The sequence below is a fragment of the Pelophylax lessonae genome (assembly GCF_965119305.1).
Source record: "Pelophylax lessonae genome assembly, contig: HAP1_SCAFFOLD_588, whole genome shotgun sequence".
In the NCBI taxonomy this organism is placed as follows: Eukaryota; Metazoa; Chordata; class Amphibia; order Anura; family Ranidae; genus Pelophylax; species Pelophylax lessonae.
The window spans coordinates 22,529-39,032 of NW_028119757.1; the positions used below are offsets into that span (position 1 = coordinate 22,529).

At 53.3% G+C, this 16,504-nt stretch overlaps 1 protein-coding gene across 1 annotated transcript; it reads right to left on the reverse strand.

Annotated features, from left to right (window-relative positions):
- Positions 1-4,669: 4,669 nt before the first annotated feature.
- Positions 4,670-9,737, reverse strand: PDF (peptide deformylase, mitochondrial). Its single transcript, XM_082276397.1, has 2 exons — positions 9,143-9,737; positions 4,670-4,901 (listed from the first exon to the last, which is right to left on the reverse strand). The coding sequence occupies exons 1-2, from the start codon at positions 9,699-9,701 to the stop codon at positions 4,744-4,746; spliced, it is 717 nt and encodes a 238-aa protein (XP_082132523.1). The 5' UTR covers positions 9,702-9,737; the 3' UTR covers positions 4,670-4,743.
- Positions 9,738-16,504: the final 6,767 nt, after the last annotated feature.

Here is a 16,504-nt window from a genome sequence, read left to right on the forward strand (position 1 = left end):
GGCCCGGCAGACATCGGAGCCGCAGGTCATACGCGCGGGGATGCCCTTGAACGAGCGGGGGAGGGAGCACAGCTCCAGCGGCGCTCGCTCGCCCCCTATAGGCTCCTGGGCAAGCGACAGTTTGCCCAGGAGCTGCTGACTGCCGCAGTAATATACTGACTGCGGTCGGCAAGTGGTTAACAGCAAACACACACATGGGTTGAACTGGATGGACTGATGTCTTTTTTTCAACCTCACAAACTATGTAACTAAGAACCAGCCACCCATAGGGACCACCGCGTCAGAACAAGCTGACCATAGGACTGCTGCGTCAAAACCACCCGCCCATAGGGACCACCGTGTTCGAATCAGCCGCCCATATGGAGTCTTGTGTCAGAACCAGTTCATAGGGACCACAGCGTCAGAACTACCGATTGATTAGCATTTGAGTCAAGATAGGAACTTCTCCCAAACCATTGGGGACCATTACAAACCATGCACGTCCATTGCCAGCCCTTAGTGGTGATGTCATAGAAGGAACTCCTCTCATTTCTCATCTTGCTATTGGGCTCTACAGGGTAAAGTAAACCAAAAAATGGTTTGCGGGCTCCAAATTTCATATTAAAGGGGTAGTAAAGTCTGTTTTTTAGCTTGTACCTATAATAAAGCTCACCTGTAGGTAGGAGATATTCATACTTGAAGCAGCCAGTGACGTCAGAGCGCAGTGCCGCTGCTGCGACTCCCATGTGCAGGAGTGACCTCATCGCGGCCCGCATGTTTGTTCTGTATCAGTGACTTTTAGATCAAACACCGTCCTGGAAGTGGCGGCCTCAGCGCTGCATTTCCCATCATTCTGCTGGAGTCTATCTGATCCAGAAAACCCTTCATGGTCTGCAGGCCCCGATGGTCAGAGTCTCCTCTACCAATCAGCAAGTCCGACCTTTCCACTACGTTACTAAAATTCACATTTCTGCCGAAATCGCCCAACACAGAGCGCGTTTTACTGACTTCTTATATCCACCTCATGGTTTCCCTGAAGGCACCTATAACGACAGAGTCCCGAGCGCACCAACTGCAATGGAACCCCCTCCAGGCGCACCCACCCCGATGGAACCCCCCCCCCCCCGGGTGCACCCGCCGCGACGGAACCCCCCCCGGGTGCACCCACCGTGACGGAACCCCCCCGGGTGCACCCACCGCGACAGAACCCCCAGGCGCACCCACCGCGACGGAACCCCCCCAAGCGCACCCGCCGCGACAGAACCCCCGGGCGCACCCGCCGCGACAGAACCCCCGGGCGCACCCGCCGCGACGGAACCCCCCCTCCCCAGACGCACCCACAGAGACGGAGTCCCAGCCACACTGACGCCCTCTGGGAAGGCAACGCCGTCAGTGCCTTCAGGGATTTCGTTCTACTGCTGCGCATGTGTGAGACACAACGTCATGGTGCTGCTTTGTAAAAATGATGATGTTAAAGCGGTAAGTAAACCACATCTGAAGTCATAATGTGTGGGGTGCATCGCATACTAGAATATAATAACAGACTTACCTTAAAACGGAGCCCTCCAGCGCCGCACTGTCACTGCTGAAGGCTCTTCCATCTTTGCCCGGTATTCCTTCCGGGTTCGCAGGCTTCGGCTATCTGATTGGCCGAGCCGGCGATGTCCTCACGACCTCGCATGTGTGCGGGAGTCACTGTTTACTGCATGGCTCTGAAGGAACGGCACGGGTATGCTGTCCTTCCAGAGTGCACGAGACGGAGACGTCACCGGATGCAGAGACACTGAACGGTGCAGGTTTAGGAGAGATTTACAGTACCTACAGGTAACCCTTCTTATAGGCTCACCTATAGGGGAAAATCATACATGGGAGTTTACTGTCACTTTAAGAACTACCTGAAGCCACGCGTGTTGGAAAAGCTGCAGAAATGGGCAGCAGAGATTTCTGAATCTGGCACAGGACCATTTAAAGGGCCACAGCTCCAGAAAAGTGTCTGGGGGATTTGTTCCAATAGAGTCAGGGTTACTAATTATATATATATATATATATATATATATGTCATATTTACCACGTGCAGTCAATAGGTGGCACAAGAGTCGCCACAGACTCCAAATGTCCTGCTGTGATTTACAACTGTACAGTAAAGAGCCGACTAGCTCAGTATGTCACCCAATCTATAAAGATTTACAGTCAGGTCCATAAATATTGGGACATGGACACAATTCCAATCTTTTTGGCTCTATACAACACCACAATGGGTTTGAAATGAAACAAACAAGATGTGCTTTACCTGCAGACTTTCAGCTTTAATTTGAGGGAATTTACATCCAAATCAGGGGAACGGTGGAGGAATTACAACAGTTTGTATTTGTGCCTCCCACTTTTTAAGGGACCAAAAGTAATGGGACAGATTAACAATCATAAATCAAACTTTCACTTTTTAATACTTGGTTGCAAATCCTTTGCAGTCAATTACAGCCTGAAGTGTGGAACGCATAGACATCACCAGACGCTGGGTTTCATCCCTGGTGATGCTCTGCCAGGCCTCTACTGCAACTGTCTTCAGTTCCTGCTTGTTCTTGGGGCATTTTCCCTTCAGTTTTGTCTTCAGCAAGTGAAATGCATGCTCAATCCGATTCAGGTCAGGTGATTGACTTGGCCATTGCATAACATTCCACTTCTTTCCCTTACAAAACTATTTGGTTGCTTTCGCAGTATGCTTCGTGTCATTGTCCATCTGCACTGTGAAGCGCCGTCCAATGAGTCCTGAAGCATTTGGCTAAATATGAACAGATAATATTCCCGAAACACTTCAGAATTCATCCTGCTGCTTTTGTCAGCAGTCACATCATCAATAAATACAAGAGAACCAGTTCCATTGGCAGCCATACATGCCCACGCCTTGACACTACCACCACCATGCTTCACTGATGAGGTGGTATGCTTTGTATCATGAGCAGTTCCTTTCCTTCTCCATACTCCAGGAGAGTGATCTTGATCTGACACACATACACCTACCTCCTGGAGAGTGTTCTTCATCTGACTCACATACACCTACCTCCTGGAGAGTGTTCCTGATCTGACACACATACACCTACCTCCTGGAGAGTGTTCCTGATCTGACACACATACACCTACCTCCTGGAGAGTGATCTTCATCTGACTCACATACACCTACCTCCTGGAGAGTGTTCCTGATCTGACACACATACACCTACCTCCTGGAGAGTGTTCCTGATCTGACACACATACACCTACCTCCTGGAGAGTGTTCCTGATCTGACACACATACACCTACCTCCTGGAGAGTGTTCCTGATCTGACACACATACACCTACCTCCTGGAGAGTGTTCCTGATCTGACACACATACACCTACCTCCTGGAGAGTGTTCTTGATCTGGCCCACTGTTGTGAAGGTGACACACATACACCTACCTACTGGAGAGTGTTCTTGATCTGGCCAATTGTTGTGAAGGGTGTTTTCTTCACCAGGGAAAGAATTCTTCGATCATCCACCACAGTTGTTTTCCGTGGTCTTCCGGGTCTTTTGGTGTTGCTGAGCTCACCGATGCGTTCTTTCTTTTTAAGGATGTTCTAAACAGTTGATTTGGCCACACCTAATGTTTTTGCTATCTCTCTGATGGGTTTGTTTTGTTTTTTCAGCCTAATGATGGCTTGTTTCACTGATAGTGACAGTTCTTTGGATCTCATATTGAGAGTTGACAGCAACAGATTCCAAATGCAAATAGCACACTTGAAATGAACTCTGGACCTTTTATCTGCGCCTTCTAAATGGGATAATGAGGGAATAACACACACCTGGCCATGGAATAGCTGAGCAGCCAATTGTCCCATTACTTTTGGTCCCTTAAAAAGTGTGAGGCACATATACAAACTGTTGTAATTCCTACGTTCCCCTGATTTGGATGTAAATACCCTCAAATTAAAGCTGAAAGTCTGCAGGTAAAGCACATCTTGTTTGTTTCATTTCAAATCCATTGTGGTGGTGTATAGAGCCAAAAAGATTAGAATTGTGGCCATGTCCCAATATTTATGGACCTGACTGTATTACAGATCGCTGAATAAGTCCCCCTCCTCCGTCTGCTGATATTCCCCAATAAGGACATACAAATAAAGTGAAGGAAGGGAGCAGGCAGTGCTGGGCTTTCCTATTAGAAAGCCCGGTAATATTATTCTCGGATAGAAAAGATCACTTAGAGAATATTCTGATCAGAAAACCGTCGTATTTTCCCTTCAATTACAAATCAGAGCCACGAAAGGCGCTCAGGGAAGTCAGATGCCGCCGTCTCCTCGCCGGGTTCAATGAGGGAGAAGCCGCACAGAGTAACCAATCAGCTGTGCACCAGTTTTAGGAAATCTCCCCCAATGAAGTATTGGAATCCGATTTTCACTCTGAGCCCAGGAAACAAAAGGCTGAACATTGCCGGCTGCTGTGGACCACACAGACCCCTTCACATGGGGTCCCGTGCCCTTCACATGGGGTCCCGTGCCCTTCACATGGCGTCCCGTGCCCTTCACATGGGGTCCCCGTACCCTTCACATGGGGTCCCCGTACCCTTCACATGGGGTCCCGTGTATTCCTAATTCATTGACAAAGGAAACCAGAAAAAAATGTGTGAAAGACATTTAATCGGTTCAGACAAAAAGTCCCATATATCGAGCAGCAGCTACCTGGGGGGTGCCGTACTTCTCCCCACCACTAGGAGGCTCCCTGAGATTGCCATAGAGGAGGCCACACCCATCAGTCATTGACCTCCATCCAGCACACATTCACAAAGGTTCGGGGGTCCATTTTATCGATGTAGAGGACTCCGTCTAAGTGATCGATCTCATGCTGAACAATGCGGGCCGCCCACCCCCGGCTCGTCCAGCTTGTCTCCTCCCCTTTCTCATTCAGACCTGGAAAGACATAAAAATGGGAGAAAATGAAGGATCGGCGTGACGCCACGATCACTATATTCAAACATAAAATATTGGCTGATAAATCCGCACAGCTAAAACCCCAATATAGCAAATATCTGACATTGGTCAGTGCTCCGGTCAGGCCCCCCCCCCCCCAGATCCTCTCTGTACCCCCCAATTACAGTCAAACATGACTCCGGGTGCAGGAGGACTGCATTGAGAGTAGACATATGCCGGTTTTCGGTAATTCGATATATCGCGGTATTGCATAGCCACGGTATTGTTATTGTGGCATTTTTAAAATACCGAGTTTCTCTGCTCCTGGGTCTGACTTGTGAATCGATACATTTCAGTGAGCTGGATGACTCATTCACTCACACAGCTAACACCTAACTATAAACAAAAATGATTACATTGTATCTTTTCCTTCCCTCTGCCAGGAAGAAAGGAAGTTTAACCTCTTAAAGACTGGATCTTTTTCTGACACTTGTTGCTTGCAAGTTAAAATCAGTTTTTTTTTTTTGCTAGAAAAGTACTTAGAACCCCCAAACATTTTATATATTTTTTTAGCAGAGACCCTACAGAAAAAAATGGCGATTGTTGTAATATTTTATGTCACACTGTAAACGCAATTAATAAACTTTAATGAATAAAAAAAAAAAAAAAAAAACGTAACAGTAAAGTTATCCCAATTTTTTTTTTGTTACACAGAGAATCGTGATCTTTATTCCAAGCTAAAAAATCGTGATTCTCATTTTGGCCAGAATCGTGCAGCTCTAATATATATATATATATATATACACACACACGCATAGCAGCCCACATTACATTATTATATAGCCATCAAGCAGTGTCTGGCCTACCTGGTGATGACTGGTTCTGGCGCTCTGATCCGATGGCCTGGTCTTTAAAGGGGGCAAATCCTTGCGATCCAGAAGTGGTTAAACCTGCAGGAGGACCGGTGTTTTTATCTATTAATGACTTTACTATTGCTTTAGGCCTGGTTCACATGTATGCGTGTTGGGGGCCCACATTTGCACAGGCATAGCAGCCCATTGATGTGAATGGGCTTGAGCTGCTATGCCTGCGTTTTCAGCTGAAAAAAGGTGCATGCAGAATTTAAAAAAATGCAGTGGCCATGAAATCCATCCTTCTTTTGCACCATGCGACTTACCTGCCGTTGCTGCACACGCAAACTGTTTTTAAATGCCGTGCCCACGTATACAAAAAATGCAGAAAGCTTGCCAGAGCAGGAACTGCAGGTTAGTCGCATGGTGCAAAAGCAGGATGGATTTCAAGGCCACTGAATTTTAAAAAAAATGCTGCATGCACCTTTTTTCTGCGGAAAATGAAGGCATAGCAGCCCGTTCAAATCAATGGGCTGCTATGCCTGTGCAAATGTGGGCCGCCAACCCGCATACATGTGAACCGCCAACCCGCATACATGCGAACCGCCAACCCACATACATGCGAACCGCCAACCCACATACATGTGAACCGCCAACCCACATACATGTGAACCGCCAACCCACATACATGTGAACCGCCAACCCGCATACATGTGAACCGCCAACCCACATACATGTGAACCGCCAACCCGCATACATGTGAACCACCAACCCGCATACATGTGAACCACCAACCCGCATACATGTGAACCGCCAACCCACATACATGTGAACCACCAACCCACATACATGTGAACCGCCAACCCACATACATGTGAACCGCCAACCCGCATACATGTGAACCGCCAACCCGCATACATGTGAACCGCCAACCCGCATACATGTGAACCGCCAACCCACATACATGTGAACCGCCAACCCGCATACATGTGAACCAGGCCTAAAGCAATAGTAAAGTCATTTATAAACAACACCTCCTTCAGGTTTAACCACTTCTTGACCACAAGGATTTGCCCTCTTAATGACCAGGCCATCGGATCGGAGCCGAGCGCCAGGACCAGTTATCACCAGTTAGGCCAGACACTGCTTGATGACCTATTTTAGGCCTGGTTCACAGAGTCTGTACTGACTGACTATATAATAATGTGCATAAGTGAACCAAAGCCCCTAAATTCAGCAATGAAATTGAAGTGAGGTGGAAATTTAATAATTTAAATTTAATAATAGAATACCGTGATAATACCGTATACCGTGGCAAAACCTTAATCAATTAATCGCAGCATGGAAATCTGATACCGTCACAAGCCTAATTGGGGGGCAAAGCAAAATGCCTCATTCCCCTCCCCCCCCCCGGTCAGGTCACACCACCGCGCCGCATGCAGAACTCGTATTCAGCAAAGTGCCGCATGACACCATCCCCCGCCGCCAACAGAACTTCACAAATGTCACTTTGTATCATTTCAATAAAGATTGTTCAAATAAAAAACAAAGTAAAGAGTGCAATGTGCTGGGATCAGTGCCCGGCTGCTGCTGTCAAACCCTAACCCTAATGGGATTTCCCTTCACTTCCTGTCCCCATACCCCAAACCAGGAGGTGAGGGGAAATCCCCCCAAAGTGAGGGAATTCCTGGGTTTTCACTAAAAAGGCATCAGCACAAGGGACACAGGGGGCAAGGTCCGTCCCTTCTGCTGATTATTCTGGCTTTAGAGGCCAAGTCCATCTTTTGCAGAAAAAAATAATCAGTGCCGCCATATTGATTTAGAAACCATCGCCATGATGAGGGGGTGGGGGGTGCAATGCACGGACTTCCAAACTGCAGTCCCTGGACTAGGACCGCGGTGACGTCAGACTTGTGCTCCAATGAGAAGTACGACTCTGCAGCATTGCAGGTTCTTCATTCACACATTCCTGTAAATGAATGATGTGTGGGCGGAGCCATTCACAGCTGTGCACCCCCGACTCCTGTTAGGTGGGGGTGGGGCTGCAGATGCTTCATGTAATACCCTAAATATTGGTGTAACATGAAACATGTTCAGAAAGGTGGAGTTATCCTTTATTTCCCTACATCCAACCTTCACCTTCCCCCACCCTCACCCCCCTCCAACCCCCAACTTCCTACCCTCACCCCCTAACTCCCAACTTCCTATCACTTTCCCTCCCCTCCTTCCCCAACCCCCAACTTCCTACCCTCAGCTTCCCCCCTCCAACCCCCTACCCTCACCTTCCCCCCTCCAACCCCCAACTTCCTACCCTCACCTTCCCCCCTTCAACCCCCAACTTCCCCTACCCTCACCTTCCCCCCTCCAACCCCCAACTTCCTACCTTCACCTTCCCCCCTCCAACCCCCAACTTCCCCTACCCTCACCTTCCCCCCTCCAACCCCCAACTTCCTACCTTCACCTTCCCCCCTCCAACCCCCAACTTCCTACCTTCACCTTCCCCCCTCCAACCCCCAACTTCCTACCTTCACCTTCCCCCCTCCAACCCCCAACTTCCCCTACCCTCACCTTCCCCCCTCCAACCCCCAACTTCCTACCTTCACCTTCCCCCTCCCCCCTCCAACCCCCAACTTCCTACCTTCACCTTCCCCCCTCCAACCCCCAACTTCCTACCTTCACCTTCCCCCCTCCAACCCCCAACTTCCCCTACCCTCACCTTCCCCCCTCCAACCCCCAACTTCCTACCTTCACCTTCCCCCCTCCAACCCCCAACTTCCTACCTTCACCTTCCCCTCTTCAACTCCCAACTTCCCCTACCCTCATCTTCCTCACTCCAACCCACCGTGTGGGGGAGGGGATTGTACTGTGTGGGGGTGGGCCTTGTACTGTGTGGGGGAGGGGATTGTACTGTGTAGGGGTGGGGCTTGTACTGGGGGAAGTCAGAGATCCGTGTTCCTGCTTAGCGGAGATACAAGATCACAGCTTTCCCTACTTACAGAATGCCGTTCTGCCTCTCTCGATCACTGGGTGCCGGTGGACATCAGGTCAAACAGACCGCTGATTGGCTCCTGCTGTGTCCAATCACAGCGGGAGTGGGACGCCGGCGGTGCGCGCCTCAGACCAGGAAGTGCAGAATGACGTACCTGTACCTGTTATTGCGCACAGGAGCCGCTGCCCCGCAGAAAATGTATGGGGGGGGGGGGGGGCGGTCAGCGAGGGATTTCGATTTTAAACTTTCTCCTTTTAATTTAAAACTAAAGTCACAGTTTTGGGCGGAGTTCTGCTTCCGGTGTTATGGAAGAAATAAAGGCGGAGTTTATTTGGGTGAATTATGATAGACAGGCCAAGCCCCTCCCAGTCTTTGCTATAGGTGGAAGGGAAGGGACTTACCTGACACCTGAACAGCGTAGCAGCGCGGCACCACGGCGGAGAAGCCCTGCACACTGCTGCACCCCTCCGGGAAGCGGAGCGTCCGGGACTCCAGGATCCGCATGGTCGGGTTAATGAAGATCTTCAGCGGGAAGGGTTCCATTTCTCGAGCCGTCCGCACATCTGGAGGAACCATCTGGCAGAGATGTTCCGGGAGTTCCAGCGCCATGACACGCAGAGGAACCCCCAGCTGAGGGGCGCTCAGTCCCACACAGCCGCACGACCTCAGAACCTGCGTCATCCTCTTCAGTAAGTTCTGCGTTTCAGGGTGAGGAATGCGTTCTGGAGGAACGAGCTGAGCATGGCCGCGGAGGATGGGATCTCCGGTCTGCGTCACTCGCTTGTACGGTGGGGGTGGGGTGCCCAGTACTGACCTCTTCAGGGACCTCCAGTAACTGCGCTTCTTAACGCCGGTCCAGGAGGAGGCACTCCGGCGAGACGACTGCAGACCCCCGAGGAGAAAAGTGTGAGAGGATCGGGATAGGAGAGCCAAAACCCCGCAGGATCCATTCACCAACATGGCTGGGAGACCTACAAACACAGGACAACCAATAGAGTTCATCCGATTGATAATCCCGACCAGGGGGTGTAATCCCTCCCTATCCCAGTAATCCCTCCCTAACCCCTCCCTATCCCCATAATCCCTCCCTATCCCCCGTAATCCCGCCACATCCTCCTAACCCCTCCCTATCCCAGAAATCCCTCCCTATACCCCGTAATCCCTCCACATCCCCCGTAATCCCTCCCTATCTCCGTCCTCCCTCCCTATCCCAGTAATCCCTCCCTATCCCCTCCACATCCCCGTAATCCCTCCCTATCCCCCGTGATCCCTCCATATCCCCCGTGATCCCTCCCTAACCCCTCCCTATCCCCGTCCTCCCTCCCTATCCCAGTAATCCCTCCCTAACCCCTCCCTATCCCCCGTAATCCCGCCACATCCTCCTAACCCCTCCCTATCCCAGAAATCCCTCCCTATACCCCGTAATCCCTCCACATCCCCCGTAATCCCTCCCTATCTCCGTCCTCCCTCCCTATCCCAGTAATCCCTCCCTATCCCCTCCACATCCCCGTAATCCCTCCCTATCCCCCGTGATCCCTCCATATCCCCCGTGATCCCTCCCTAACCCCTCCCTATCCCCGTAATCCCTCCACATCCCTCCCTATCCCAGTAATTCCTCCCTATACCCTGTAATCCCTCCACATCCCCCGTAATCCCTCCCTATCTCCGTCCTCCCTCCCTATCCCAGTAATCCCTCCCTATCCCCGTAATCCCTCCCTATCCCCCGTGATCCCTCCCTATCCCCCGTGATCCCTCCCTAACCCCTCCCTATCCCCGTCCTCCCTCCCTATCCCAGTAATCCCTCCCTATCCCCCGTAATCCCTCCCTATCCCCCGTAATCCCTCCCTATCCCCCGTAATCCCTCCCTAACCCCTCCCTGTCCCAGTAATCCCTCCACATCCCCGTAATCCCTTCACATCCTCCTAACCCCTCCCTATCCCCGTAATCCCTCCACATCCCTCCCTATACCCTGTAATCCCTCCACATCCCTGTAATCCCTCCCTAACCCCTCCCTGTCCCAGTAATCCCTCCCTAACCCCTCCCTGTCCCAGTAATCCCTCCCTTTCCCCGTAATTGGTCCCTATCCCCGTAATCCCTCCACATCCCCGTAACCCCTCCCTATCCCCCGTAATCCCTCGTAACCCCTCCCTATCCCCCGTAACCCCTCCCTATCCCCCGTAATCCCTCGTAACCCCTCCCTATCCCCCGTAATCCCTCCCTTTCCCCGTAATCCCTCCACATCCCTATAACCCCTCCCTATCCCCAGTGAGGTGACCGGCCTCAGGTGATACACAGAAATAAAACAAATCCTCCTACATAAGTTGTACCTGTTTATCTGCAGTCTTCTCTACATCCAAAGTACTGAATTCTAAAGCTTGCCTGAGCTTTAACCACTTAAGCCCCAAAAGATTTTACCCCCTTCCTGACCAGGGCCTATTTTGCGATTCGGCACTGTGCGACTTTAACGGACAATTGCGCGGTCGTGCGACGCTGTACCCAAACTAATTTGACGTCCTTTTTTCCCACAAACAGAGATTTCTTTTGGTGGTATTTGATCACCTCTGCGATTTTTTGATCATGCGCTATACACAAAAAAAGAGCAACAATTTTGCAAAAATAACAATATTTTTCACTTTTTTTATATGAAATTCCCCCCAAAAAATGTAAAAATCAAAATTTTTTAACATTTTTGGCCAATTTGTTTTCTGCTACATATGTTTGGTAAAAAAAAATCACAATAAGCGTATTTTGATTGGTTTGCGCAAAAGATATTGCGTTTACTAAGGGAAAGATTTTTTTTTTTTAACGAGTAATGGCGGCGATCTGCGATTATTATTTTTGCGGGACTGCGACATTGCGGCGGACAGATCGGACCCTTGACTGACATTTTTGGGGGTATCAGTGACATTACTGCAGTAATCAGTGCTATAAATATGCACTGTTACTGTAATAATGACACTAGCAGGGAAGGGGTTAACTTTTTTTGAGAGGGAGGGGTTAAGTGTGTCCCTAGGGGCGTGATTCTAACTGTAAAGGGGTGTGGCTTGAGGTGTAAGAACAGAGATCTACAGTCCTACATAGCAGGACCGTATGATCTCTGCTGTTACACAGGGAGAATGACAGACGGCTTTGTTTACATCATCCGCCTGCCTTTCTCCCGGTGTAACGGACGATCGCGAGTGAGCAGCGGACATCGGGTCCGCCGGGCACGCGTGGGGGGGGGGCCGTGAACGGGCGGGAGCGTGCCTCTGCCTGCGCGCGCTCGCTCCCCAGAGCCTCTCAGGCTAGTGACATACCCCTACCTCACTTTGCCTGTGAGGGGCTGACTGCCGACGTAAATCGGCATTAGGCAGTCGGCAAGTGGTTAAAAAAAAGCAGGGGGCGGGGAGCTGAAGTCACACTCTGAGAGCTGATTGGAGGTAAGGGACTCCCTCCCCCCTCCACCCAGTACACAGGAACAGAGCTGAGGCTGTCAATCACAGGCTGTGTGCTGGAGCTCCTCCCTGTCACCTTCTCTTTCTTGGTGTCAGGAAAACTTAGAAAAACAGAGTCCTGCAGATAGCAGCGGAAAGAGGGGGGGGGAGAGAAAGGAGGGGTGAGGGGGAGGAGACTCATGCAGATAGCGGAGGGGGAGGAGAAAGTGGGAGGGATGAGGGGGGAGGAGACTCATGCAGATAGCGGAGGGGGAGGAGAAAGTGGGAGGGATGAGGGGGGAGGAGACTCATGTAGATGGCAGGGAGGAGAAAGGAAGAAAGGGGGAGAATGGAGGGATAAGTGGGAGGATTTATGTGTTTGGGGGCAGCTAATCAGCTAGGTCACAAATTCTTGTTGTCATGGCGACCTGTTGCCTGCAGAGCCCTGCTATAGGGGATATACTTCAATTCTTCTCTGGGGGGTCCTTCTATCCCAGTTTCTTGGGGGGGGGGTCCTCCTCTAGCGGTGTCTGGGGGGGGGGTCCTCCTATAGCCGTGTCTGGGGGGGTCCTCCTATAGCCGTGTCTGGGGGGGGGGGGTGATGTGCGGCTCCCGGCCCCCTTAGGCAGTTATTTCCTTTGACAGAAGGAAAATCTCTCAATTTCCCATCCACACCTCCCCTCCCCCCGCAGAGACTTCCTGGCCGGCAGAATAAAATGATTACTGCTGGGGAAATCACATGGAGAAAATCCCAGGCCTGGATGTATCCGATCGTTTTATTACCCGAATACAATCAGCCACGCCCTACTGACCCCTCCATCCTTCAATCCATCCCTCCCTCCTTCCATCCATCCCTCCATCCCTCTATCCATCCATCCCTCCCTCCATCCATCCCTCTATCCATCCATCCCTCCCTCCCTCCATCCCTCTATCCATCCCTCCATCCATCCCTCCCTCCCTCCATCCCTCTATCCATCCCTCCATCCCTCTATCCATCCATCCCTCCCTCTATCCATCCATCCATCCATCCCTCCCTCCATCCATCCATCCCTCCATCCCTCTATCCCTCCATCCTTCGCCGACTTTAGGAGACGCACAGAAATTTCCTCCCATCTACAAAGAATAAAGTGGAGCTCTGCTGAGATTCCTCCGGGTTGAGGTCCACAATACCCCATCCCTCCCCCCAATACCCCCCCTCCCCGCCATCTCATACCCCCCAATATCCCCCCCCCCCCCTCATACCCCATCCCTCCCCCCTCATCCCTCCTCTCATCCCCCTCTCTCTAATACCCTATCCCTCCCCCACACACAGAGAGATGAGGAAATATCCCCTCCAGTCCTGAGAGATCTATAGAGGGGGGGAGGGGTGTATGGAGCCCCTGACTCTCCTCCGATCACACAGCACTCACCTCTCCGGCGCGCACATTACACGTCATCCAGCCGCACAGGATGCTGGGAGTTGTAGTTTCCGGTCACATGGCCCATGTAGCTCCTCCCAGGAGCTCTGTCAGGTCACGTGTCTCTGTGCACAATATTGCTAGGAGGGAGACTGACAGCCCAGAACCACAATCCCTGCCTGGGGCCCCACAGAGTGCAATATGATCCCTGCCTGGGGCCCCACACACAGCGTGCAATATGATCCCTGCCAGGGGCCCCGCAGCGTGCAATATGATCCCTGCCAGGGGCCCCGCAGAGTGCAATATGATCCCTGCCAGGGGCCCCCCACACAGCGTGCAATATGATCCCTGCCAGGGGCCCCGCAGCGTGCAATATGATCCCTGCCAGGGGCCCCGCAGAGTGCAATATGATCCCTGCCAGGGGCCCCGCAGAGTGCAATATGATCCCTGCCAGGGGCCCCGCAGCGTGCAATATGATCCCTGCCAGGGGCCCGCAGCGTGAAATATGATCACTGCCAGGGGCCCCGCAGAGTGCAATATGATCCCTGCCAGGGGCCCCGCCGAGTGCAATACGATCCCTACCAGGGGCCCTGCAGCGTGCAACATGATCACTGCCAGGGGCCCCACACACAGCGTGCAATATGATCCCTGCCAGGGGCCCCGCAGAGTGCAACATGATCACTGCCAGGGGCCCCGCAGCGTGCAACATGATCCCTGCCAGGGGCCCCGCAGCGTGCAATATGATCCCTGCCAGGGGCCCCGCAGAGTGCAATATGATCACTGCCAGGGGCCCCGCAGAGTGCAATATGATCCCTGCCAGGGGCCCCGCCGAGTGCAATACGATCCCTACCAGGGGCCCCGCAGCGTGCAATGTGATCACTGCCAGGGGACCCGTATCGTGCAATATGATCCCTACCAGGGGCCCCGCAGCGTGCAATATGATCCCTACCAGGGGCCCCACAGAGTGCAACATAATCACTACCAGGGGCCCCACAGAGTGCAACATGATCACTGCCAGGGGCCCCGCAGCGTGCAATACGATCCCTGCCAGGGGCCCCGCAGCGTGCAATACGATCCCTGCCAGCGGCCCTGCCGAGTGCAATACAATCCCTGCCAGGGGCCCGACGCACAGCGTGCAACATAATCACTGCCAGGAGCCCCGCAGCGTGCAATATGATCCCTGCCAGGGGCCCCGCAGCGTGCAATATGATCCCTGCCAGGGGCCCCGCCGAGTGCAAAATGATCCCTGCCAGGGGCCCCGCAGAGTGCAATATGATCCCTGCCAGGGGCCCCGCAGCGTGCAATATGATCCCTGCCAGGGGCCCGCAGCGTGAAATATGATCCCTGCCAGGGGCCCCGCCGAGTGCAATATGATCCCTGCCAGGGGCCCCGCCGAGTGCAATACGATCCCTACCAGGGGCCCTGCAGCGTGCAACATGATCACTGCCAGGGGCCCCACACACAGCGTGCAATATGATCCCTGCCAGGGGCCCCGCAGCGTGCAATATGATCCCTGCCAGGGGCCCCGCCGAGTGCAATACGATCCCTACCAGGGGCCCCGCAGCGTGCAATGTGATCACTGCCAGGGGACCCGTATCGTGCAATATGATCCCTACCAGGGGCCCCGCAGCGTGCAATATGATCCCTACCAGGGGCCCCACAGAGTGCAACATAATCACTACCAGGGGCCCCACAGAGTGCAACATGATCACTGCCAGGGGCCCCGCAGCGTGCAATACGATCCCTGCCAGGGGCCCCGCAGCGTGCAATACGATCCCTGCCAGGGGCCCTGCCGAGTGCAATACGATCCCTGCCAGGGGCCCGACGCACAGCGTGCAACATAATCACTGCCAGGGGCCCTGCAGCGTGCAATATGATCCCTGCCAGGGGCCCCGCAGCGTGCAATATGATCCCTGCCAGGGGCCCCGCCGAGTGCAACATGATCACTGCCAGGGGCCCCGCCGCGTGCAATACAATCACTGCCAGGGGCCCCCGCAGAGTGCAACATGATCACTGCCAGGGGCCCCGCAGAGTGCAATATGATCCCTGCCAGGGGCCCCGCAGCGTGCAATATGATCCCTGCCAGGGGCCCCGCAGAGTGCAATATGATCCCTGCCAGGGGCCCCGCAGAGTGCAATATGATCCCTGCCAGGGGCCCCGCAGCGTGCAATATGATCCCTGCCAGGGGCCCGCAGCGTGAAATATGATCACTGCCAGGGGCCCCGCAGAGTGCAATATGATCCCTGCCAGGGGCCCCGCCGAGTGCAATACGATCCCTACCAGGGGCCCTGCAGCGTGCAACATGATCACTGCCAGGGGCCCCACACACAGCGTGCAATATGATCCCTGCCAGGGGCCCCGCAGAGTGCAACATGATCACTGCCAGGGGCCCCGCAGCGTGCAACATGATCCCTGCCAGGGGCCCCGCAGCGTGCAATATGATCCCTGCCAGGGGCCCCGCAGAGTGCAATATGATCACTGCCAGGGGCCCCGCAGAGTGCAATATGATCCCTGCCAGGGGCCCCGCCGAGTGCAATACGATCCCTACCAGGGGCCCCGCAGCGTGCAATGTGATCACTGCCAGGGGACCCGTATCGTGCAATATGATCCCTACCAGGGGCCCCGCAGCGTGCAATATGATCCCTACCAGGGGCCCCGCAGCGTGCAATATGATCCCTACCAGGGGCCCCACAGAGTGCAACATAATCACTACCAGGGGCCCCACAGAGTGCAACATGATCACTGCCAGGGGCCCCGCAGCGTGCAATACGATCCCTGCCAGGGGCCCCGCAGCGTGCAATACGATCCCTGCCAGCGGCCCTGCCGAGTGCAATACAATCCCTGCCAGGGGCCCGACGCACAGCGTGCAACATAATCACTGCCAGGAGCCCCGCAGCGTGCAATATGATCCCTGCCAGGGGCCCCGCAGCGTGCAATATGATCCCTGCCAGGG

Excerpts from the sequence above, each read along its gene's own strand:
- PDF (XM_082276397.1), bottom strand. The coding sequence starts at position 9,701 with ATGTTGGTGAATGGATCCTGCGGGGTTTTGGCTCTCCTATCCCGATCC. Across the intron at positions 4,902-9,142 it reads CTACGCTGTTCAGGTGTCAG|GTCTGAATGAGAAAGGGGAG; the intron begins GTAAGTCCCTTC and ends ATGTCTTTCCAG.